This window comes from Nylanderia fulva, unplaced genomic scaffold (genome assembly GCF_048542155.1).
Source record: "Nylanderia fulva isolate GAGA-0341 unplaced genomic scaffold, ASM4854215v1 Scaffold2, whole genome shotgun sequence".
NCBI lineage: Eukaryota > Metazoa > Arthropoda > Insecta > Hymenoptera > Formicidae > Nylanderia > Nylanderia fulva.
This window is the reverse complement of record NW_028190263.1, coordinates 8,464,332-8,484,101: the sequence shown is the minus strand read 5'-3', so window position 1 is coordinate 8,484,101 and position 19,770 is coordinate 8,464,332. Positions and strand designations below refer to the sequence as shown.

Below are 19,770 nucleotides of genomic sequence, written 5' to 3'. Positions count from 1 at the left end.
TGCAACATCATATGTTAATAATCAGCTTGATGACGTCATCGATTCAACATCAGTTTATATAAACGAGTCGATTGAAATAACAAAGAAATGTGAATAACAATTATGATACCGTTTGCGTAAAAAATAATAATAATAATAATAAAAGAAAAGCTATTCAAACGATATATCGATGCTGTCCGACATATCGAGTCGGTCCGCCATATCGAGTCGGTCCGCCATTTTCGCTGTGAATTGCTTACCGCTTACCGCCAATTTTTCCTACGCACAAGCGACGTTACGGTTGTTGCGTGCACCGATATACACTTCGTCGAACATCTGAAACGAACTTTGTTGAACGAGTGAAAAGATCTCGGGGAGTTCCGAGTTCTCCTCGTGCGTAAAGAGAATTTGGCCGATCGAAATCCCAGAAGGAACCTGTCATGCTGTCGTGATCGCATCACTTGATGTCACCATGTCTGGCCGATTTTGCTTGTTATGCGCGAGCGACGAAGGTGTCTTTCTGGACATCTCCACGGACAACCGCGACACATTCGTCGATCAGCTGGAGATATGTTTGTCTGCCAAGGTACTCTCGATATTCTTAGAAATAATTTGGAGGAACGGATGGGTGTTCGCGTTCACGCGGTTTGTCCCAATGAAAGAGGTTTAATGAAATCAGAAAGCATCGAATATGTTTGACAAGAGACGTAAAATAGCTTCCGCAGATGCTGTTCGATCTGGAGTATCTCTAATTCCACTATCTTGTCTAGGTAGGAATAGCACCGGTTTATAGGTTAAAACAAGATGCTCTTTAAACCTTAGTCGGACATAATTCGTCGTATTTTGTACTGTGTTTGACGTTTCGGATGAAAGTGAATTTTGTGGTTTTTTTGGTATATTATATAATATTTACTGTTGAGATATAAATAAATAATCACGCGTGTTATTATGGTTACGTCGAATATGTTGATCTATCATATGCGTCATCTGTCTCCGAAGTGTAGAACTCGAGTGTGAGCAGAATTATTACGTCTTAGATATAAAGAATTTTAATATGGAGGAATACTTTTCTCTTTCTCGTAAGGAATAAACACATGAATTTTTGTGTGATCGTACAATTCCCATCACAGTAATAAAAGTATTATCTCTTTCGACTCGATCAGATGAAGGAGTAATATTTTCTGTAAAAAAAATAACGCGAATTGTATCCATCTTGTATCTCCTTTTACCGACATTTTGTGGTAGGTCTATGCAGACGGTAAATGAAGTATTTAATAAGATCTTATATCATAACACACTCCACTTTTTACATCTTTATTAAAATCTGCTAATTATATTTAAAATATAAATATTTATACATGTACTTAATTATTAGTATTGTGTGTTATTATATTTGTTTACTGTCAAGTTTATGCTTTACTTGTTAATGAAAGTTATCTATGTATCTGTCAATAAAATAATACCATTTTTTTACTATCTAATTAAGATAAAATTATTAAATTAAAAATAATGATTAGAAAATTAAGAAAGAGAGAGAGAGAGAAAGAGTTGAAACGATTCTAATCAGTTCTTTTATCATAGGTAAATGAAAACATCAAATTGTCGAACAAGATATGCTATAAATGTGCGTATGAATTAGGTCAGTGCGCCAAATTTGTGCAAAAGTATAGGAAATCACATGATGCCTCAAAACCGGAAGCTGAAACATCAATGCCATGTTGCTGTTTGTGCTTTGAACATATAGAAAATAACCGCATATTTGATATTACCAAGGACAATCGCGGAATCTTTAATCCTTTACAGAAAATCCGCAAGATCTTTAACGAGGATGTAAGTTTAAATCCTTATTTTTTTTATCTTTTGTATGACAAATAATATGTACTATTATTCTATATTAAGATTAAGTTAACTAATTAAGACATTGACAAATTTATATATTGTTTTTTTACGTACAGCTTAAGAAGAATGACAATTCTAAACTGATATGTCTGACATGTCGATATAACTTGGATGTTTTATATGATTTGAGAAGAGTATACCAGGAAGTAATTATCAATCTGAAGGCCTTGGTTAATAACGAAATAGATTATTCAAATTTTCCAAAGGTAATAAAGACTTGTTATGAATAATATACGTATGCTTCTTGATATTATTTTTACTTTGATCAAACATCTTTTTTAAACAAATTTGTATTACAAAATTACATTTTTTAAATTGCAGATATATACAGATGTTGTAAATCGCAAAACAACTGTTACAACATTTCCGGATATTACATTCTATGATCTAATAAATTCCGATAGCGAAAGTAGTGAGAATATGGGACGTAATAAAACGCGTGCTAAAAATCGCACGGAGCGAAGCAATGCACAAACTAAATCACGAAACAATGTGAAATTAAAAGTTCGGAAGTGTGACAAGTGTCATAATATTGTCCCGAATGGTACTGATATGTATAGATTTCATCGTTCGCGTCTAACAGTATGCAGAAATTGTTGGATAACAATGGATCCAAGTAAAGACAAATTAAAACTGCGATCACGAGAGGTAGAACCCAATTTGACCGAAACAAAATTATGTGCAGTCTTTTTGACGGATGTGCTTGACAAAAAAAGTGAGAAAGAATCTAAGATAGAAAAAAATCAAGATAATAAATCTGATGACAATTCAGAAGACAGATTATCTGGAAGTTCTTTAAATATCACGCCTAAGAGTGAGGATGCTGTTAACGATAACAGAAAACAAGGAAAGAAACGACAAATCAACGCTGAGAAGAACGAGGATGTCGAGAGCACACGAACGAAAGTAACAAAATTAAGCAAAAAACCTGCAAATGCAACTGAAGCAAAGGCATCGTCTGACATGGAGCAACTGGAGTCTACCACTTATTCGACGCGACAACGACGTAAAAGAGCAGCCGCTATTAGTTCTGACTCTGATACTTCTCCATCGAGTTTAAAAGAAAAATCAAAAAGTCAGACAGAGAGTCTGTCACCTTCCTCGAGTAAGCCAGATAAAAAGAAATTGAAAACTATTGTTGAAGGAATATCTACAAATGTACATTCAGAATCTACCAATGAATCATCCCCGGAAGATACAAATTCGAAAAGAATGACGAGAAAAGCTTTAACTGCGCGTGCAAGCAAGGAAAAGAACGTTCGCAAAAGAACAAGATCATCTTCTATCTCTAGTACCGAAACGGTATCATTGGCGGAAAGGCTTAAAAGTCCGAAATCTGTATCATCGCCGGAAGATAAGAAAAAATGCCACACTTGTGACATGTGCGGTAAGAAATTTGATACCAAGCTGGAAAGCGCAGAACACAGACTAACGCATCTCCTTCAAGCTTCGTTAAAATTGGAAAGATTAACTATTTCAAATATTAAGAAACAAGAATTGAAACTTGATTCGGAAGAAGATAAAATATCCGAAGAAGCGAAAAAAACTGTAATTGAAAAATGTACCGATGATGTAACCGACGAGATTAATATCGAAGATACGGACGAAGAAATGTCAAGTGTAACGAGAAAGGAAGATGCAGAAAAGAAAGAAACAAATAGTGAAAGTTGTAATGTGACTGACAAACTAGACACAGAGAATGAATTGTGTGTAGACGAATCTGCGAAATATCAAAGCGATGAAAAGATGATGGAGGAATCTGAACAGTGTGTAGAATCGTCTGTGTCGAATGGAACAGTAACTTCTGTTGAAATAAAACAGAATACAGGAGAAACAAAAGATACAGAAGAAAAAAATACAAATAACAAAAATAGAAAGGCATCAACGGACAGAGACATTGACACATTGAATAGTAAAGACACGGATATACAGAATGATATTGTAGCGAAGGAAACATCTTCCTCTACATCCAAATGTAGTCATTCATTGTTTAACAATTTTGATGAAAAAGAAAATAAAAATGTATCTGCAAAAGATGGTACAAAAGTATCCACTGAAGAAAAAGGAAAGTCTAATAACGACGAAGATCATCTTCACGAAGAAACGGCGCACGATAACGAAACAACTAAATCATCGGTTTCATCGATTAACAACATGACCAAGGATACGATTCGCAGTAAAAGTTGCAAAAATGATTTAAAAAATAGTTGCGAAGATAATGAAAGTGAAGTAGTAAAGGACATAGAAGGGGAACAGTGCGATTCAGTAAATAAATCTCGGAAGAAAAATATAAATGAATCCAAAGAAAAGAAAAAAAATGTGTTAAACATCGTAGAAGAAACAGAAACATTAAAAGACCAAATAGATTTAGATGATGTAGTCGTAGATGAGAACAAAGTCATAGACGAAAATAAACTTGAAGCCTCAGAAAAATCGCAAGGTCCAGCTAATAAAGAGAACATAGAAATTGAGGTGATTGTAAATGTTGACAAGCCTAATAGTGCAAAAGATATCGTTAAATCGGATTTTTTAAATGGTAAAAGTGTTGAGGAAGATGATAAAGACAAGAGCAATGATGTAATCATTTCTGCAGATAGCAATGAGGTAGTACAATGCACGAACGTCACGGAAGAAATAATTACAGTAGACAATTCAAATGAGAAAAAGAAATTAGAGGAGAATAATCTCGAAGAATTGATGGATATTAATACAACGAATAATAAATGCGATGGTCAGGAAAACTTGAATCATAGTTTGAATGATAGTTCCATGGATGCAGCTAGCATGATATTGAATGAAGTATTTGATCTGGCGGCCGCCGAAGTTCAAAAACGAGAGGACATTGCTATGAAAAGTTTACGCGATACTGAAATAGAAAGCTTGGAGAACATAACGCGCGAAATACACAACAGCGCGGATATGCCATCTTTGGACCCAATTATGGATATAGATGATGATAACGATGTCACATTGAACTAATTATGTTATACTGTTATCGTCATCTATTTACGCATAATAATTGTACATTTTATTATACATGTTTAAATGAATGATTGTGTGTGCAATGCATTACTGTTCCAGATGGAAAGAATTACATTGATTTGAAAGAAAGAATGGAATCGCTGAATATTTCTATTCTTTCAGATGATCTATGTTACAAACTTTTTCTCTAATATGCCCAAGTTTTCAAAAGATATAATTCTTACTTTTGTTTTATCTTACATTATATAAGATAAATAGATAATGTTTTATAAATATTAGTAATTCAATTGGAGAAACGTTAATAAAATTGAAGATAGGCTTTTATTATCACATGTTAAATATCTTATTATCTCATTATTTAAGATAAATATTAATTTGTTTGGCATTAAAGATTTAATTAAATATATTGTGATGCGTAACATGCATATTGTTCTTTACATAACATCTCTATATAACATATAGAGTGAAACAAGCTACCAGTGTGACAAAATTTCAACATTAAAAGCAAAAATAATTTGTAAAATTAAGAGATAAAAAATCAAAAATATTAAAAACATGGAAAGTTTCTCATTTATTTGTATCATTAGATGATAATGTAAGATAATTATTATTATAAGATATTATATATAGGTACACATTTTACTGATTCTGTAAAAATGCTTGCACATTTTGTTAGAAATTTATGTAATACATTTCATTTATATGCTACATTATTATGTTTTTATTTACACAAGATTTTAATGTAAGGAGGTAATTATAACGATTCTCATTATAACGAAATAGTGATATTATAAATTAAATTTTTCAAAATTTTTATTTACAAAATTGTAAAAACATTTTAATAGAAACAAATGTTATATGTGCATATCTACCCACTCACATAATAACACACTAATTGATAATAATTGTGTATATAATAAATATATGTTTCCTTCAAATTTAGCGGTAAATTAATAATATGATAACTAATCAATATAATGTAATATTTTAAATAATAGTTTTTTAAATAATACTCTATTATAAATTTTAACATGCAGTAACATCATTGTGTTAACATCATAATTAGTTTGCCTTTATTTTTTCAATATAAAAGTATTAAATTTTCTATGTTGAGTAATATGTATTGCGCTTATCTCTGTATTGTTTCGTAGTCGAAACTTCATAATACATAATCTTACTGTGAAAACAGTATATGTAAAATTGCTCCAGAAAGTTTTGCGTGCCCGCGCGTATAAAGGAATTATATATATATATAAATTATAATAAAGATTATAATATTGAATTATAATGAAATTATAATAAGAATGAAAACAGTTGCATTATAAAAATGAAAATTTCTACGTAAAATACGTAAAATTTTATTTATATACACATTCTAATTCTTAATTTATTTTATATTGATTATGAATTATTTATGCATAATATATCCTAAGATATAGTACATATTTGTTGCTTTCCATTTACATCAAAGCTCAAATAAATCTCACTTTTGTCTTTCTTTAATATGGATGTTGAAGAAAGACAGAAGTGAGATTTATCTGAACTTTGATGTAAATGGAAAGCAACTATTCCAAAAAATTGTTCTCTAGATAATCTTAAAATGTTCTTTGATTTATTATTTTTTGATAATATATAGGCATTTAATTTCCATTAAATTGCGATGTAAACATATACGCATATAACTATACTAGCATGTAAACCAGAATACGTATTATTTATCTGTATCAAAAGTATCAATCTTCGCATTTAATACTATAACATTAAAAGTAAATTTGTAATTATCGAGTTGTCAATCATTGATATATACATTACATAGCACTCGTAAGAAAAACGTCAATATACTACATAAATTAGATTTTACTCTCTATAGTGTACTTGTGATATCGTTTATTATAACGAAAACTTATTTTAAAAAATTATATATTTTTATTATAAATATGTAATCTTTTTTCACAATTATTAGATATCAAATCGAATCTGTTGTATTTCTCTCGACAAGCACGGTATTTGTAAGATTGGATAATAATGAAGAATCTTCTGAAATATTATCGTTGTACCTCTATTATATGATTTATAATTTAAATCGGATGCGATTAATTTACATTTTAAAATTGCACCGTGAGTTAGTTATAAAATATCATTGCAGTTAAAGATTAAAACTGAGAGACGAATTCTTTTACACAATTTTCTAATTAACGATTAATTTTTTATTTATTGCCTTACTAGTGTGTAGCGTTGTCTCATTGTCAGTCCAAAAAACGCTTCTACGATTTTTCCATTCACATAACGTTGTTATAGCTTTCGGGTCACCTGTTCCGCATTGAAGTATCAGATCGATATATTGATCGAAAATTTTTTGTCCTGTTAAATAAGAACAAAATAATTTTTAAGAACATATATATACAATGAATACAAATTTTCTTCATTCACTTTTTATTTCCCATTTTGAAGAAATATATATTACCTTTTGAAACTCCGGCGATGATTCGCGCTTTATTAGCGTTATCGTGCAAACCGAGTTCATTATACAAATTAAAGGATTTTTCCAAATGAGAAGTCGCAATATCTGGCCTTCTCTAGAATGTACATAAATGTATTTTTAATTTAACTAATTAAAAAAATATTAAATTGGAATTATCAATGATTTTGCTCACGAAAGAGATGTAAAAAGAATTTTTGTCTATTCCTATATTTTCTCTCATTGTCAGAATATAATTCTGTGATTTGTTTTTTTACGAGATAATTAATTCGACAATGTATTCGCACCTTACTTAGAAAATGTTCGCCAGTGCAGCAATGTGCCTCCGCGAGTTTTTTCATCAATTTAAACTCGGTTGCATTTTTCCTGGACAGATGTAAATGCTTTTCCGTGTTTAAGTCATCGTTCAATTCCTGTAAATAAAAATTATTTACAAAATTATCTACATGCGAGAAAGAGAAAGAAAGAGCGCCAAAGTCGGATCACTTGAGAGGTAAAATACGAGTCGAATAAAATTCGAAATTGACATTTATTTTTTTTTATGCGTGTAGTGTTTGATGTTCATTATTTTATCGTATATATTTCTTAAAAGAGAAACTTGAGTTAAACATAACTTATATGCAAGTGCCAGCGCCATATGCGCGTTACAGATTCCTTCAGGATCCGGAAGTCTTCTGGTCATCGCTAAAAACTTGGAGAAATTTTGGAAAGCGCGTTTTACATCGCCAGATCGTAATTGATTTTTACCAAGTTCGTACAGAACATTTGCTATATATTCGTAGTGTCCAGCTATATAAAGACGTCAAAAGTATTTTTTTTATTTTACAGAATAAATGAACGAATTTTGAAAACTTTTTAACATTGAATTTTAATTTTCGAAGGTAGAAATTATTTAAATCGAGAAATTTCTCAGAGTTTCTGAATGTTATTAAATCTTTTTATTTTTAGAATTCTGGTAAAATTCCAAAAAAGGGGATCTGCAACAATATGTTATAAATATCTTCCAATGACATTTCTATGGAAATCATGATCTTGATGTTCCATTTATATATCAACAACTTCATTAATAATTCACTTAGGAGAACTTTATGAGAATTTCTAGAGCTTATTATAAATTTTATTGAGATAAACTGACGTGCATAGACACTTTTCAATTGAAATTAATATATAATATTCGGAAGAACGTGATGAAAAATTTCTGAAGAAAAATATCGACTACAGTATTAATTGCATTTTTAAAAAATAAAAAATAACTTACAATCCGTCGCTCGTGCTAGAGCTTCTGTCAACACTTTTACGATAATATCTGGCTGATTGGGATCAATTTGTTGCGCGTGCATTAGCAGCGCTTTGTACAAAAGCACGTTGCATTCTCGAAAAATAGTTTCCTCCTTTCGACCGATTATTTTCGACGCATTCCAATGTTTTTCTTGAGACACTTCACGAGCGATTTTTAGATGATATAATGATTCCGTCGTATTTTGTACTGTGTAATTACGATGTAATGTAACATATTAATATCTAATTATGTTCATTATTAATTTGCATGTATACATATATAATAATGATACGTAGTAAATATTTCATTAATAAATATTTTTATATGAATAATAATACCATAACATTATAATTATATATATAATATATTATCAATATCAAGGAATAAAAGTATAGAAAGTTTTGGTTCAGGCTCGGAGCATTTCTTTCTTTTGCTAATATATAATTCTGTATCATGTCGGTTACTAACTTTGTTCGAATAAAAATCGACCGTATAGGTAGTGCATCAATGTTACGGTTCCTTGTTCATCCTTTTCGATTAATTTCGCATTCGTTAAAGCGCTACGATAAAGTCGTTCCGCCACCCACCACCATTCCCATGTCATCGCTTGAAAGAATAATGCCATAATCAAAAGTGCCATGATCATTGAAGCCGGATCTCCTACATTTACGAAATATTTGACTTTAATCATAACGTTCCATACCTTATTTCATTTTTACAAAATTATTTAGGTATTTTTTATTATATAGGTTTGATTATAATTTTTTTAATAGAATACCTCTCTATTTTACGTGGAGAAATATTATGACGTTACAAATATATTTAAAAAATTGTTCACGCACCAGTGTTTTTGGCTCGTTCGGAAGCGATCAAGCCTTCTTTGAGACATATCATCGCGTCTTTATTATCCTTTAAACGTGGTTTCTTCCACGTCAATGTACCAGGACCAGCCTCTTTTCGCGTTTCTTCATCGAGCTCAAACAATTCCTTCAAATAGCTGATCGACTCCTCGTAACCATTTTCCTCGAGTTCGTGAATAACAGCTTCGTGAAGTGGTAAATAAAATCTATTCGGCGATGTGTCAACGTTAATCAATAAAAAATAATTTTGATAAAATATTTTATATCTTGAAAATAAATAGGAATAAAGCGCAGGAGTATAAATATTGGTGAGAAGTAATAAACCTCTTCACTTCTGAAGGTTTTAATATCGGGAGCATTTCCTTCAATTCGCTTTTAACCTTTTTCATTTTCTCCTGTCGAACTCCAGCAAGAGTTTTAATCGTTTCGCTCGAATCTCGCTCACTTCCTTTGATCTTGAAATCAACTTCTGATAATTTTCCTACCCTGAAATTCTTCCCTCGGATCGCCTTCGTGCGGGCGATCTTTAAATTTAATTTTTGCATGTCTACGGTCTCGCCGTTTCGTTATAATTTTATAACGTAAAATCGGCAAATGTAATGAAGGAAAAGTGGGAAAAATGTCGGATTTCAGAATTCGCAGCGCGTATATCGCATTTTATTGCAAGAGATAAATATCAACTCAAAAGCATTAAATGTCATACAACGAATTAACGACCTCAGTAATATACACTATATGCATGTGCGTCGCAAACATGCATATGCGATCTGCGCGCACAATCTATGCATGCGAGATGCATTCTCTTTTGAAACTCCCTTCGCTCGGATTGAAGTTCTATAAAAAAACAAAACAAAAAAAAAATAAAAATAAAAATCGCAAAGTCCGCTTCTTCTCAATTATACACTACTCTCTACCACCCTGTTACCCTACGCAAGCGGAACTTGAGGACTGCTGTTTAAGCGGTGGCGACCGTCGCCGATTTTCTCGGTTCCAATCTGATTTTGAAGCCCTCGGCTCGCTTGAGGATGATATCGGCCTGGAGTCGGAAGTCGGATTCTTTAATGTCCGACTTGACGCGGAAGTTCCTCATGACCGTGGCCAAGATGATCTTCAGCTTCAGCATAGCGTATTTGCGACCCACGCAAGAACGCGGCCCGGCTGAGAACGGCACAAACGCGTAGTAATGCCGATTGGCGGTCTTTTCGGGCAGGAAGTTGTCGGGATTGAAAACTTCCGGGTTCGGATAGAGGTGCGGCTGTCGATGCATCTTGAAGGTCGTCACCACGACTGTGCATCCGGCTGGGACTGTGTAGTCTCCCGACGCTGAAAATCGTTTCAAAGTATGAACACATTGTCGAACCTTACGATTAATTTTTTAAATGAATTATTTTAGAGTTTGATTTCGAAGCTATTGTGTAATCAACAATTTTTCAAACTGACCAAGTTTCAAATCGGTTTTGATTGTGCGGGCGATGAGTGGCACAGGTGGATACATGCGAAGAGTCTCCATGAGGCATCTTTCCAGATATTTCATTTCCGTCGTGTCCTGGAACGTGACTGGTCTGTCGCTATCGCCGAAGATTTCGTCAAGTTCCTGGATCACTTTTTCTTGAATATCTGGGTGGCAACCCATCACTGACAAAAAGAAGCTGGATGCAGCCGCGGTCGTGTCGTGTCCCTGAGAAAAAGGATGACCCGATTAATGGATTTCCGTCCTCCTGACATCCAGATATCGCACCAATTCTGTGATACTTACTTCAAACATAATAGTGTCGACTTGTTCCTTGACCTCGGTATCCGTGAGAACTGAACCATTCTGACCGGCTTCCATCAGCAGATCGAGGAAAGCTTGTCTCTTCTTCTCGCCGATGTCATTTTCCTCTGTATCAAGATCGTCCTTTAAACCGGCCGACTGTCCGAAAGAAAGTCCTTCCACAGTAGCGTCCTAAAAAATAAATGACGAGTTTCATCGTTCAATGTCGCTTTTGTGCTACAAAATTATCAGGAAATTATTAATTTACCTTAAATTACCTTAATTAAAAGTAAGTAATCAATTACCTTGGTTTTTGCGGTGCCATTTGCGGTGCCATTTGCAGTGCCGTTTTGTGCAGAGACATCGATGATGTTGCGCTTGCCACTTTTGTATTCTTGCTTCTTACGCGCGATGACCTTCTTTGTCAGTCCATGAATAATTTCCAATAAATGAATTTGATCCTTTCCGTATTTCGTGAGATTGAATAGCCAGTCGGGTCTGAGCCAGACTTTCATGTGACGCAAATGCAGAATGTAAGACATTCTAAAAGATAATAAGACGATATTAATTTTTCAGTTTTTGCTTTAATATACCGAAAAACGGCGCCAAGAGGATTCTCTTAATTTAAGATGATTATTCTTGATTTAAGATGATTATTCTTATTTTCAGTAGAGAAAATGCTTAAATTAAGAGGAATTCTTGGCGCCGTTTAATAATAAGAATACAATTTTTTTGGTGATTTGAAAAAATACTCGAGACATGTTGCATAGAAATTTACAATATGTATGATAATGTATGGCATATGTAATTATAAACTTAACATTTTATTCAGGCGATGTACAAGCTTTCATAAACTTAAAATTCTTCTATTAAGAAAAAAGAGAAAACACTCTGAAAAAAAACTATATAATTTAAAATATGCATCTTGCAGTGTGCTGCAATATATTGAATATGTATAAACAATTTTCAATGTCTTTTTTTCGCTTTTTTCGATCGTTAGATTTTTTTTTAGATACTTGCTTCATAACAGCCATAGCGTATTCGAAACCACTTTGATCTTGCGTGGACTTGGAGACTCCCATAGCGGTCTCGAGAAGAATCTCGACGGTGCACTCGGACATGTAGTCGTGGATATCGAATTCATTGTTGCCCTCCTTACGTAATTTTTCCACGACGGCGCGCGAATTGGCATTGAAAAGGTCGATGAAGGTCTTCAGCACGTTCAAGTGGAATGTCGGCGCGATCAGTTTGCGATGAGCACGCCATTTTGGACCTGTAGATAAGAATTTCGATCCATATATTTGCAATAAAAAATGATACAAACGACTCTCGCCGTCTGTCGAAAGTCAAAGGAATTTTACTACGTCGTTCAATAAATATAAATAAAAAGTATAGAAGAGAATGGTAAAAAAAAAATCATTATTATTCCTGTCGTGCGATTAATCGAATTCATTTCTATTTTTTCACAGTCGCGACACGTTCGTCGATTTGACGTAGAACACTTTCTAGCGAACACGCGGAAGTAGGAAGTAGGAAGGCGAAGGAGACAGAGGGAGAGCTAGATAATATATCGCAATATGCGCGCATACGTAAGGAGGGCGACAGGAATCGTGCGGCAATGCATATGTTGCAAGAGATCCCTGGCTAGAGCGAGATGCGCGCATGGAGAACGGAGTTAGATGGAGAAAGCATCGCGCGCAGGTACAAATTTCCTTCCTGTTCTACCTCTTGCGCGAATCACCGCGGACTGATTGCATTTCGCTCACTCTCCCTTTCTCCGCGCTTTTCTCCGCTTCTCGAGAGAGAGAGAGAGAGAGCGAGAGGATCTTTAATGCAGCTGCATCGCGAATACATGTATGCAAACGCATGAAAGCATAGGCGTCGTGTGTTCTTTTCTCGAATAGATCTTTGAAGATTTGTTCAATGTCGCGCTCGTGTAAGAACTCCTCTTCCACTTCTTGGAAATTTCAGTGAAGAAAGAACTCTATAGAGAGTCCTGGAATTTTTACTCCAGTTTTTAATGTGTATATAGTCTTTTAAATTATAATTACACTTTATCAGGTTATATAAATTCTTTCAATTTTATAAAGACCGGTTTTATGGAACAAGTTAACGATCGTGTTTACCTCTGTAATATATTATATCGCAATTTCACTTTTTGCATTATCACGTCACTGTCACGTCGTGTTTGTATTATACTATTACGTTGACGTTTATTATTAAGCGAAGAAAACGAATCTGTCAATATTGGATTTACAATTTGCTAAATTTCGTGTAAATTTTTAAATCTAAAACTATATTATCAAAACAATTATTTCGCGCATTATATTTAAAAGTTTTCAATCGTCGACAAAGTTTATTTTATAAAAAAGAAAGAGCGTGCTCTATCTTTCAACTTCTTCAACAGTAAAATAATAAGAGTCTCGTCGTTCTTTTTATTCTGCCGCTGTCAGTTTAAATTAAATATATTACGCAATAGGTATGTTTGAAAAAGAGCGAGAAATTTATGTCAGGATACTAACTGTTTACTATATATATATTATATATAACGTCATTTCTCTCTCTCTCTCTCTTATTTCGCCGAATTGTGAAACTCGACTGTCCACATACCGCTGAAAGTAATTACTAAAATGACATGCATTACTAAAATGGCGTGCATTAAGCAATCGTTATGCAACGCGGCGTAGCTGATCCGGGAGAAAAAAAGTGGAGCGTTTGGGGTGGAACGGGTCCACCGGCGCCTTTGGCTGTCAAACGACGACAAAACGGCACCGACGACGAAGCACGCGAGTGCTTAACCGAGGAGAGACGTTAACACGCGTCGGACGTTACGTACGCGTTGTAAGTTACGTATATGTCCGCCAAGATTGAGAGAGTTTCGTCAACGAGAAAAAGGACATCCCGGTACAACCGCGAGAAAGTTGCGATAAAAGTCGACGCGCTAATACGTAGGTCGACGATCGTCGCTGCATCTCGTTCCTTTTGTCTAGTTTTCACCCTGTCGGAGTCTCGCATTTCTCTCCGGAACGGAGCAGATCTCTCCGGAGAACGAATATTGTAGATGATGAAAAACGAATTAACCGGGGTCGAATTAACGAGGATGAACAATTTTAGATTTTTGAAATTCTTATGAAATTTTTCGAATAAACGATATATAACCAAATATAATTCTGAAATGTGACATAAATTAAACGGAGAAATGGTGGAGGACAGATTGCGTTCGAATTAGACTCGTTTACCATTCGCCATATTTTTTTTTCTACATGACCTGATCGAAAGGAAAAGTAACATATGTTATTCGACAACCGTAATTAATTATCGCGTCCTACGATCGCGTTACGAGGCCAATTATTTGATTAAAAATTTGAATACTGTATGTAATGTATTTAATCATCAATAATAAGACCAACCCTTTAGATAGAAAAAGAACCAAGAAATAACAGACATTTGTGTAATCTAATTCGATTAAAATAAAAACATTCCCGACTATAATTCGTAATGCAACAAAGTCTAAAGATTGCTGCATTTCCGCGTTGGAGGTAATAATTGACATATTTTCGATGTAATAAAAACATGTTTTTTTCGGCAAGTTATGTAACGCCCTCATAATAAAAGAAAGTATAATAATAACCTTCAGGGAGGAACGGAATGTACTGCCCAGATAGAAATGCCTGATCAGATTTCATCACGTTCTGATATTGATTGAAATGTGTTATAGTCTGCATATAATGAAAAATGTGAGCTCAGATATAAATTTGAGCATATTTATGTACTCATAATGATATTTTGGATTTACTCTACATTAATTGCAGTCGTGCAATGGATAACCATGTGCATACGTTGCATACTCAAAAAAATAAAAATTATCCACTCGTTATCAGAATTTTCCGCTCAATTATAGAGTATTTTCCGATAATTATAAGAGTAATTTTCTAAATTGTGCGTAGTATCGCTAAGTACGCACCGGTGGAGATAAGGATATTTTGGATTTACTCTACATTAATTGCAGTTGTGCAATGGATAACCATGTGCATACGTTGCATACTCAAAAAAATAAAAATTATCCACTCGTTATCAGAATTTTCCGCTCAATTATAGAGTATTTTCCGATAATTATAAGAGTAATTTTCTAAATTGTGCGTAGTATCGCTAAGTACGCACCGGTGGAGATAAGGAGGCCGTTTCCGAGCCAGGGCTCGAAGTATCGATATTCAGCAGATTTGTCGATGTAGACCTGGCTGGACAAGATGATTTCGACGTCGCGAGGGTCCATCAGAAAGACCATCAGCTTCGGGCCGAGCCACAATCTGATCACCTGATCGTATTCGAAGGATTTCCTGTATATCGTACGAAAGACGGCTGCAACAGAAACAGGGTGTGTGATCGGTCGATCGGAACTTATGTAAACACGTGCGTTGCGAGCGCGAAAGTTACTTATTCGTTACAAAGTCGCCCCCTTATCTAATACAGATGATGATAAGCGCCGTAACGGATATGGCATAATCGGTCAAATTATTGGTCTAGTTTCTAGCGAATGTTGAAATTGCTAGGTAGGATGACGTCTCGAAATTAAATAAGAGTCGACCAAGTTTCGCGCCAATCGCGACTACATCTTTGCTGAGAGATAACATATCTCAGTACGAAATTAATATAAAATTAATATATAAATAGGCAATTGCTTGTTCCCACATTTGCATAAAGATTGGCCGTCTCGACTGTCATCACGAGAATTGTTCAAAAATAAAATTATATTCAAAAGAAAATTACAATTACTAAATATTTAAATTGTTACATTAAATCGGATGGCAACGGTAAATAAAAAAAGTGACGTTTGTATTCATTTTTCTTGCGCCGCAATTTTTTATTCTTTGGAATGCATTATATTTAAATAAAGATAATAATAAAAGTAAACGAAACATAAATTGACATATGAAATATTTAAGTAAAAACATAAGAGATAATTATTTTTAAAAGCGGATTGCAGTACAAAAGTACGATATATCTGGCAATTAAATTTATACTAAACAAGACTTCGCGTGTGCCATTTAATTTTTACGTATAAATTTTATGTACTATTTTATTTCGATGAAATGTCAAATTGTTAACGATGGTAGCTATTAGACAATACATACACGCGTTTATAATTTCTAATATATAATCACAGACATCTAATGTTAGATTGCTAACTCCCTTATATACCGCACCAAAAATTGATCCCGAAAAATATATTATTGTGATAAATTAGCTTTTACATGACTTAAGTAAGAAAAAATAGAGTGATAAAAGAGTGCTGAATATTGTAAATATTTATATGCCATATCAATTCATATATATGTAATATTCAGTTAAAAAATGACGTAAGTTGAATATTGTAAAAAAAAGGGGAAAAAAGCTGAATATTATAAATATTTATATGCCATATCAATTCATACATATATAATATTCAGTTAAAAAAATGACGTAAGTTATGAAAATCTAATATTTGCCCCTTATTATAATTTTTATCTTTATCATATCTACGCGACTAATGTTCCTTTCAAAGTATATAATTATATATTATATAAATATTGATAAATAAATAATTATATTTTACACATTTCAGTTTATATTTTTATTTATATTATCTATTATCTTTCGCGTTATTTAAAGCAATAATTTTATTTATGTAAGAATACATTTTCTCCTACTGCAAAAATTATGATCAAAAGATAAATTTTTTTACATATATAAAGATGTATCTATATATTATTAATCTATATTATTTCTGCATATTTTTGTAATAATTTGTAAGCATTTAAAGATATACAATCTCGTTTGTAAAATGCTTCACTTCAACAGATTTCATTATATTATTTCATTATTATTTTATTATAATGTTACTTATTATTTTTTATAATTTAAACACGCAAACGCGAGGAACTTAGCGAAGACTATCGATTCGAGATTTGGCTGAAAGTTCGACTTGATGCCGCTCAAGATTGCATGAACTGATTGAATTCAGATATCAATTATATTTGTTACATACATTTGCTGTATTATTAAATATTTTTCTTTGTAAAACTTACAGTCGGCACTTCCTGTGAACATTAGCGCGTTTCCAATTAAGGGTAAGCCATCGGGACCCGGTAGCTTTTCCGCCAATTCAATCATATGACGGTGTGAAATTCTGAAGTAAATGTAATACAGAATCGGGGCAGGAATCAAGAGTGAGAGGAAAACAGTAGTTGCTGAGAATCCAGCGGCTGCAGCTGCGGCAGCCGTCGCAGTTATCATTTCTGGTTCGGCTGTCGACATGATTTCTAAAAGAAATACAGGTTAAAGTGTGTAGTTTCTTGAATTTAATTTGTGAAAAAAATTGTTCAAAGAAGTAAAAATTCAACGAATTCTTTTTTACAATATTGCTAAATATAATTTCTGATATTATCTTTTATACATAATAAACATATACATTTGACACATTGATATATTATTTTATAAAGATTCTTAGGGTAATTTGGAAACAGATTAAATTAATTACTTTCTTTTCTCTAGAGCTTTATAAAATTTGCACAAATTTCTTGGGGAAATTTTTCAAAGGTTTATTACAATCCCTTATATTTCCCGCGACCCTCAGTTTATTAGCTAATCGTGTTAAAATGAACACTGATGAATACAATATATCATTTCACTGTATCATCACAGGCACGAAAAGAAAAACGAGGGAAATCTTATAGATGTTTTCTTAATCCAATTGTCCAAATAAATTACGAAGAAATTCAAGAGCCGGGGAGAGTTTTCTCGATCGAATCACCCACCTATTATATTTTCACCAATGCACGATTGAGTCTTTTCAATGAACTAGCACTGAACTGATCAGCTTGCCTTTCCGCAGTTCTTTATAAGCGCTTTCGCGACCACCTCCACTATCGACGTTGAATATTGCGATGTTAATTAACAGCTCTCTTTCTTTTTTTTACTACCGATGCCAATAAGTCAATTTCTTGCTTTCCTTGTATTTTTATTTAATCAACAGCGGGACAGTTACCTAATGCTCTTTGTGCCTACATACATAATATATTCTTATCTAATATTCTTTACTCAATTAACAATTTGTTACTTCAAGTTTAAACTTCAAGGTATAAGTTTAAACTTTGATCATGAACTTACGTAAAACAAAAATAAAAACAAGAAAATTTAATTCACTTGGCCACAAAAATGATCTCATTTACGTTATTGTTCCGCATTAATTTTAAATGTGAAATTCTGCATTTAATTTAATAGTATTTTAAAAACAAAATATACATATATGTATAAAATATTAGTAGGTTAATAGATACAACGATACAATATAATAAATAAACAAATGTATTTATGCAACCGCAAAATCTATAGTGGCATTTATTGAATCGTATGTTTATTTGCAATTGCGTGCTATATAACACGTACGTATATTATTGTAAAGTACATTCTGTATCTGTCTTATAATTGCTCGTAAAAAAGTTTTTTCTTCGTAATTTCATAGAAAAAAATGACATGTTTTTCATTAAAAATAGAGTTAATATCGACCAAGGAAAAATTTCTTTTGACGAATTATTAAAGAAAGAGCTCTTTGATAAGATATCAGTAAGCACGAGGATATGGATAAATGCATATAGAGGTATATTTCTAGTTTATTTCCGAAAAATACATTTCTGAAGTACAATACATAGAAGATTGAATTTGGAATTAAATATGCTTTAATTTTGTTAAACAAATTTCAAAATTTTCAAAAATCACGGAGGGAGAGAAAGGACATTTTGAAAAATATGACATTTTCAAAAAATCTAATTGCATTGCTATAAAGTACATTAGAAATTATAAACTTTTAATTGAAACATTTTTTCATATCTTTTACCGTTTCGATGGTATCAGAAATATAAAAATTGATTTTTTTCAACGGGATGTTTCACCCTATGAATGGCAAAATAGGCATAAAAATACATATAAAAAATATGTGTCTCTTAGTTTGACCTAGATTACAACATATATAGCTTATAAAAAGAAAGGAAGGACACTTAATTCCTCTTTCTTCCATGTCATATTAATCTGATTTTTCTTTATATAAATAAGTATAAATGAGAGAAAGAGAGAGAGATAGAGATAAAAAAGAACATTAAATTTTTTTTGTAAGTGGCGTTTGGTTGAATAATTTTTTAAGAAAAAAAATGGAGATGCAATTCTAGAGGAGACTTTTTTCAACTCTACCATTGACGGTTTTAACTTTATGTTTTGCTAAAATTGTGCGCACTTTTTGTTACTTATAATTATATATAATTACGAAATGACTACTTATATTTTAATTATTGTATAAGTTTTCTCATATTCTTCCTACCATTAAGATAAGGCTTGTACATAAATATTAATAAAGATGTTCGATTTAAAGTAGGTTAAAATGTTCGACTTTTATGAAGACTAGCTTAAATAAAAATTTATTTTTTTCAACTTTCATCAAGCTTTTATGCTTTCATCAAGCATGATTTTTAATAGCTTTTTTATATACAGATGCTTAACATCGAACTTG

General features: G+C 32.7%; 2 protein-coding genes across 2 annotated transcripts; one reads left to right on the top strand and one right to left on the bottom strand.

The window, feature by feature from the left end:
* Positions 1 to 181: 181 nt before the first annotated feature.
* LOC114937088 (uncharacterized) lies at positions 182 to 7,494 on the top strand. The gene is made up of 4 exons (XM_029310484.2): positions 182 to 565; positions 1,561 to 1,809; positions 1,935 to 2,084; positions 2,200 to 7,494. The coding sequence occupies exons 1-4, from the start codon at positions 452 to 454 to the stop codon at positions 4,855 to 4,857; spliced, it is 3,171 nt and encodes a 1,056-aa protein (XP_029166317.2). The 5' UTR covers positions 182 to 451; the 3' UTR covers positions 4,858 to 7,494.
* Positions 7,495 to 10,113: 2,619 nt separating this feature from the next.
* Positions 10,114 to 18,108, bottom strand: Cyp4g15 (Cytochrome P450 4g15). Its single transcript, XM_029310487.2, has 8 exons — positions 18,026 to 18,108; positions 17,297 to 17,530; positions 15,393 to 15,590; positions 12,252 to 12,504; positions 11,537 to 11,774; positions 11,235 to 11,423; positions 10,919 to 11,156; positions 10,114 to 10,801 (listed from the first exon to the last, which is right to left on the bottom strand). The coding sequence occupies exons 2-8, from the start codon at positions 17,523 to 17,525 to the stop codon at positions 10,434 to 10,436; spliced, it is 1,713 nt and encodes a 570-aa protein (XP_029166320.2). The 5' UTR covers positions 17,526 to 17,530; positions 18,026 to 18,108; the 3' UTR covers positions 10,114 to 10,433.
* Between the last annotated feature and the right edge of the window lie 1,662 nt (positions 18,109 to 19,770).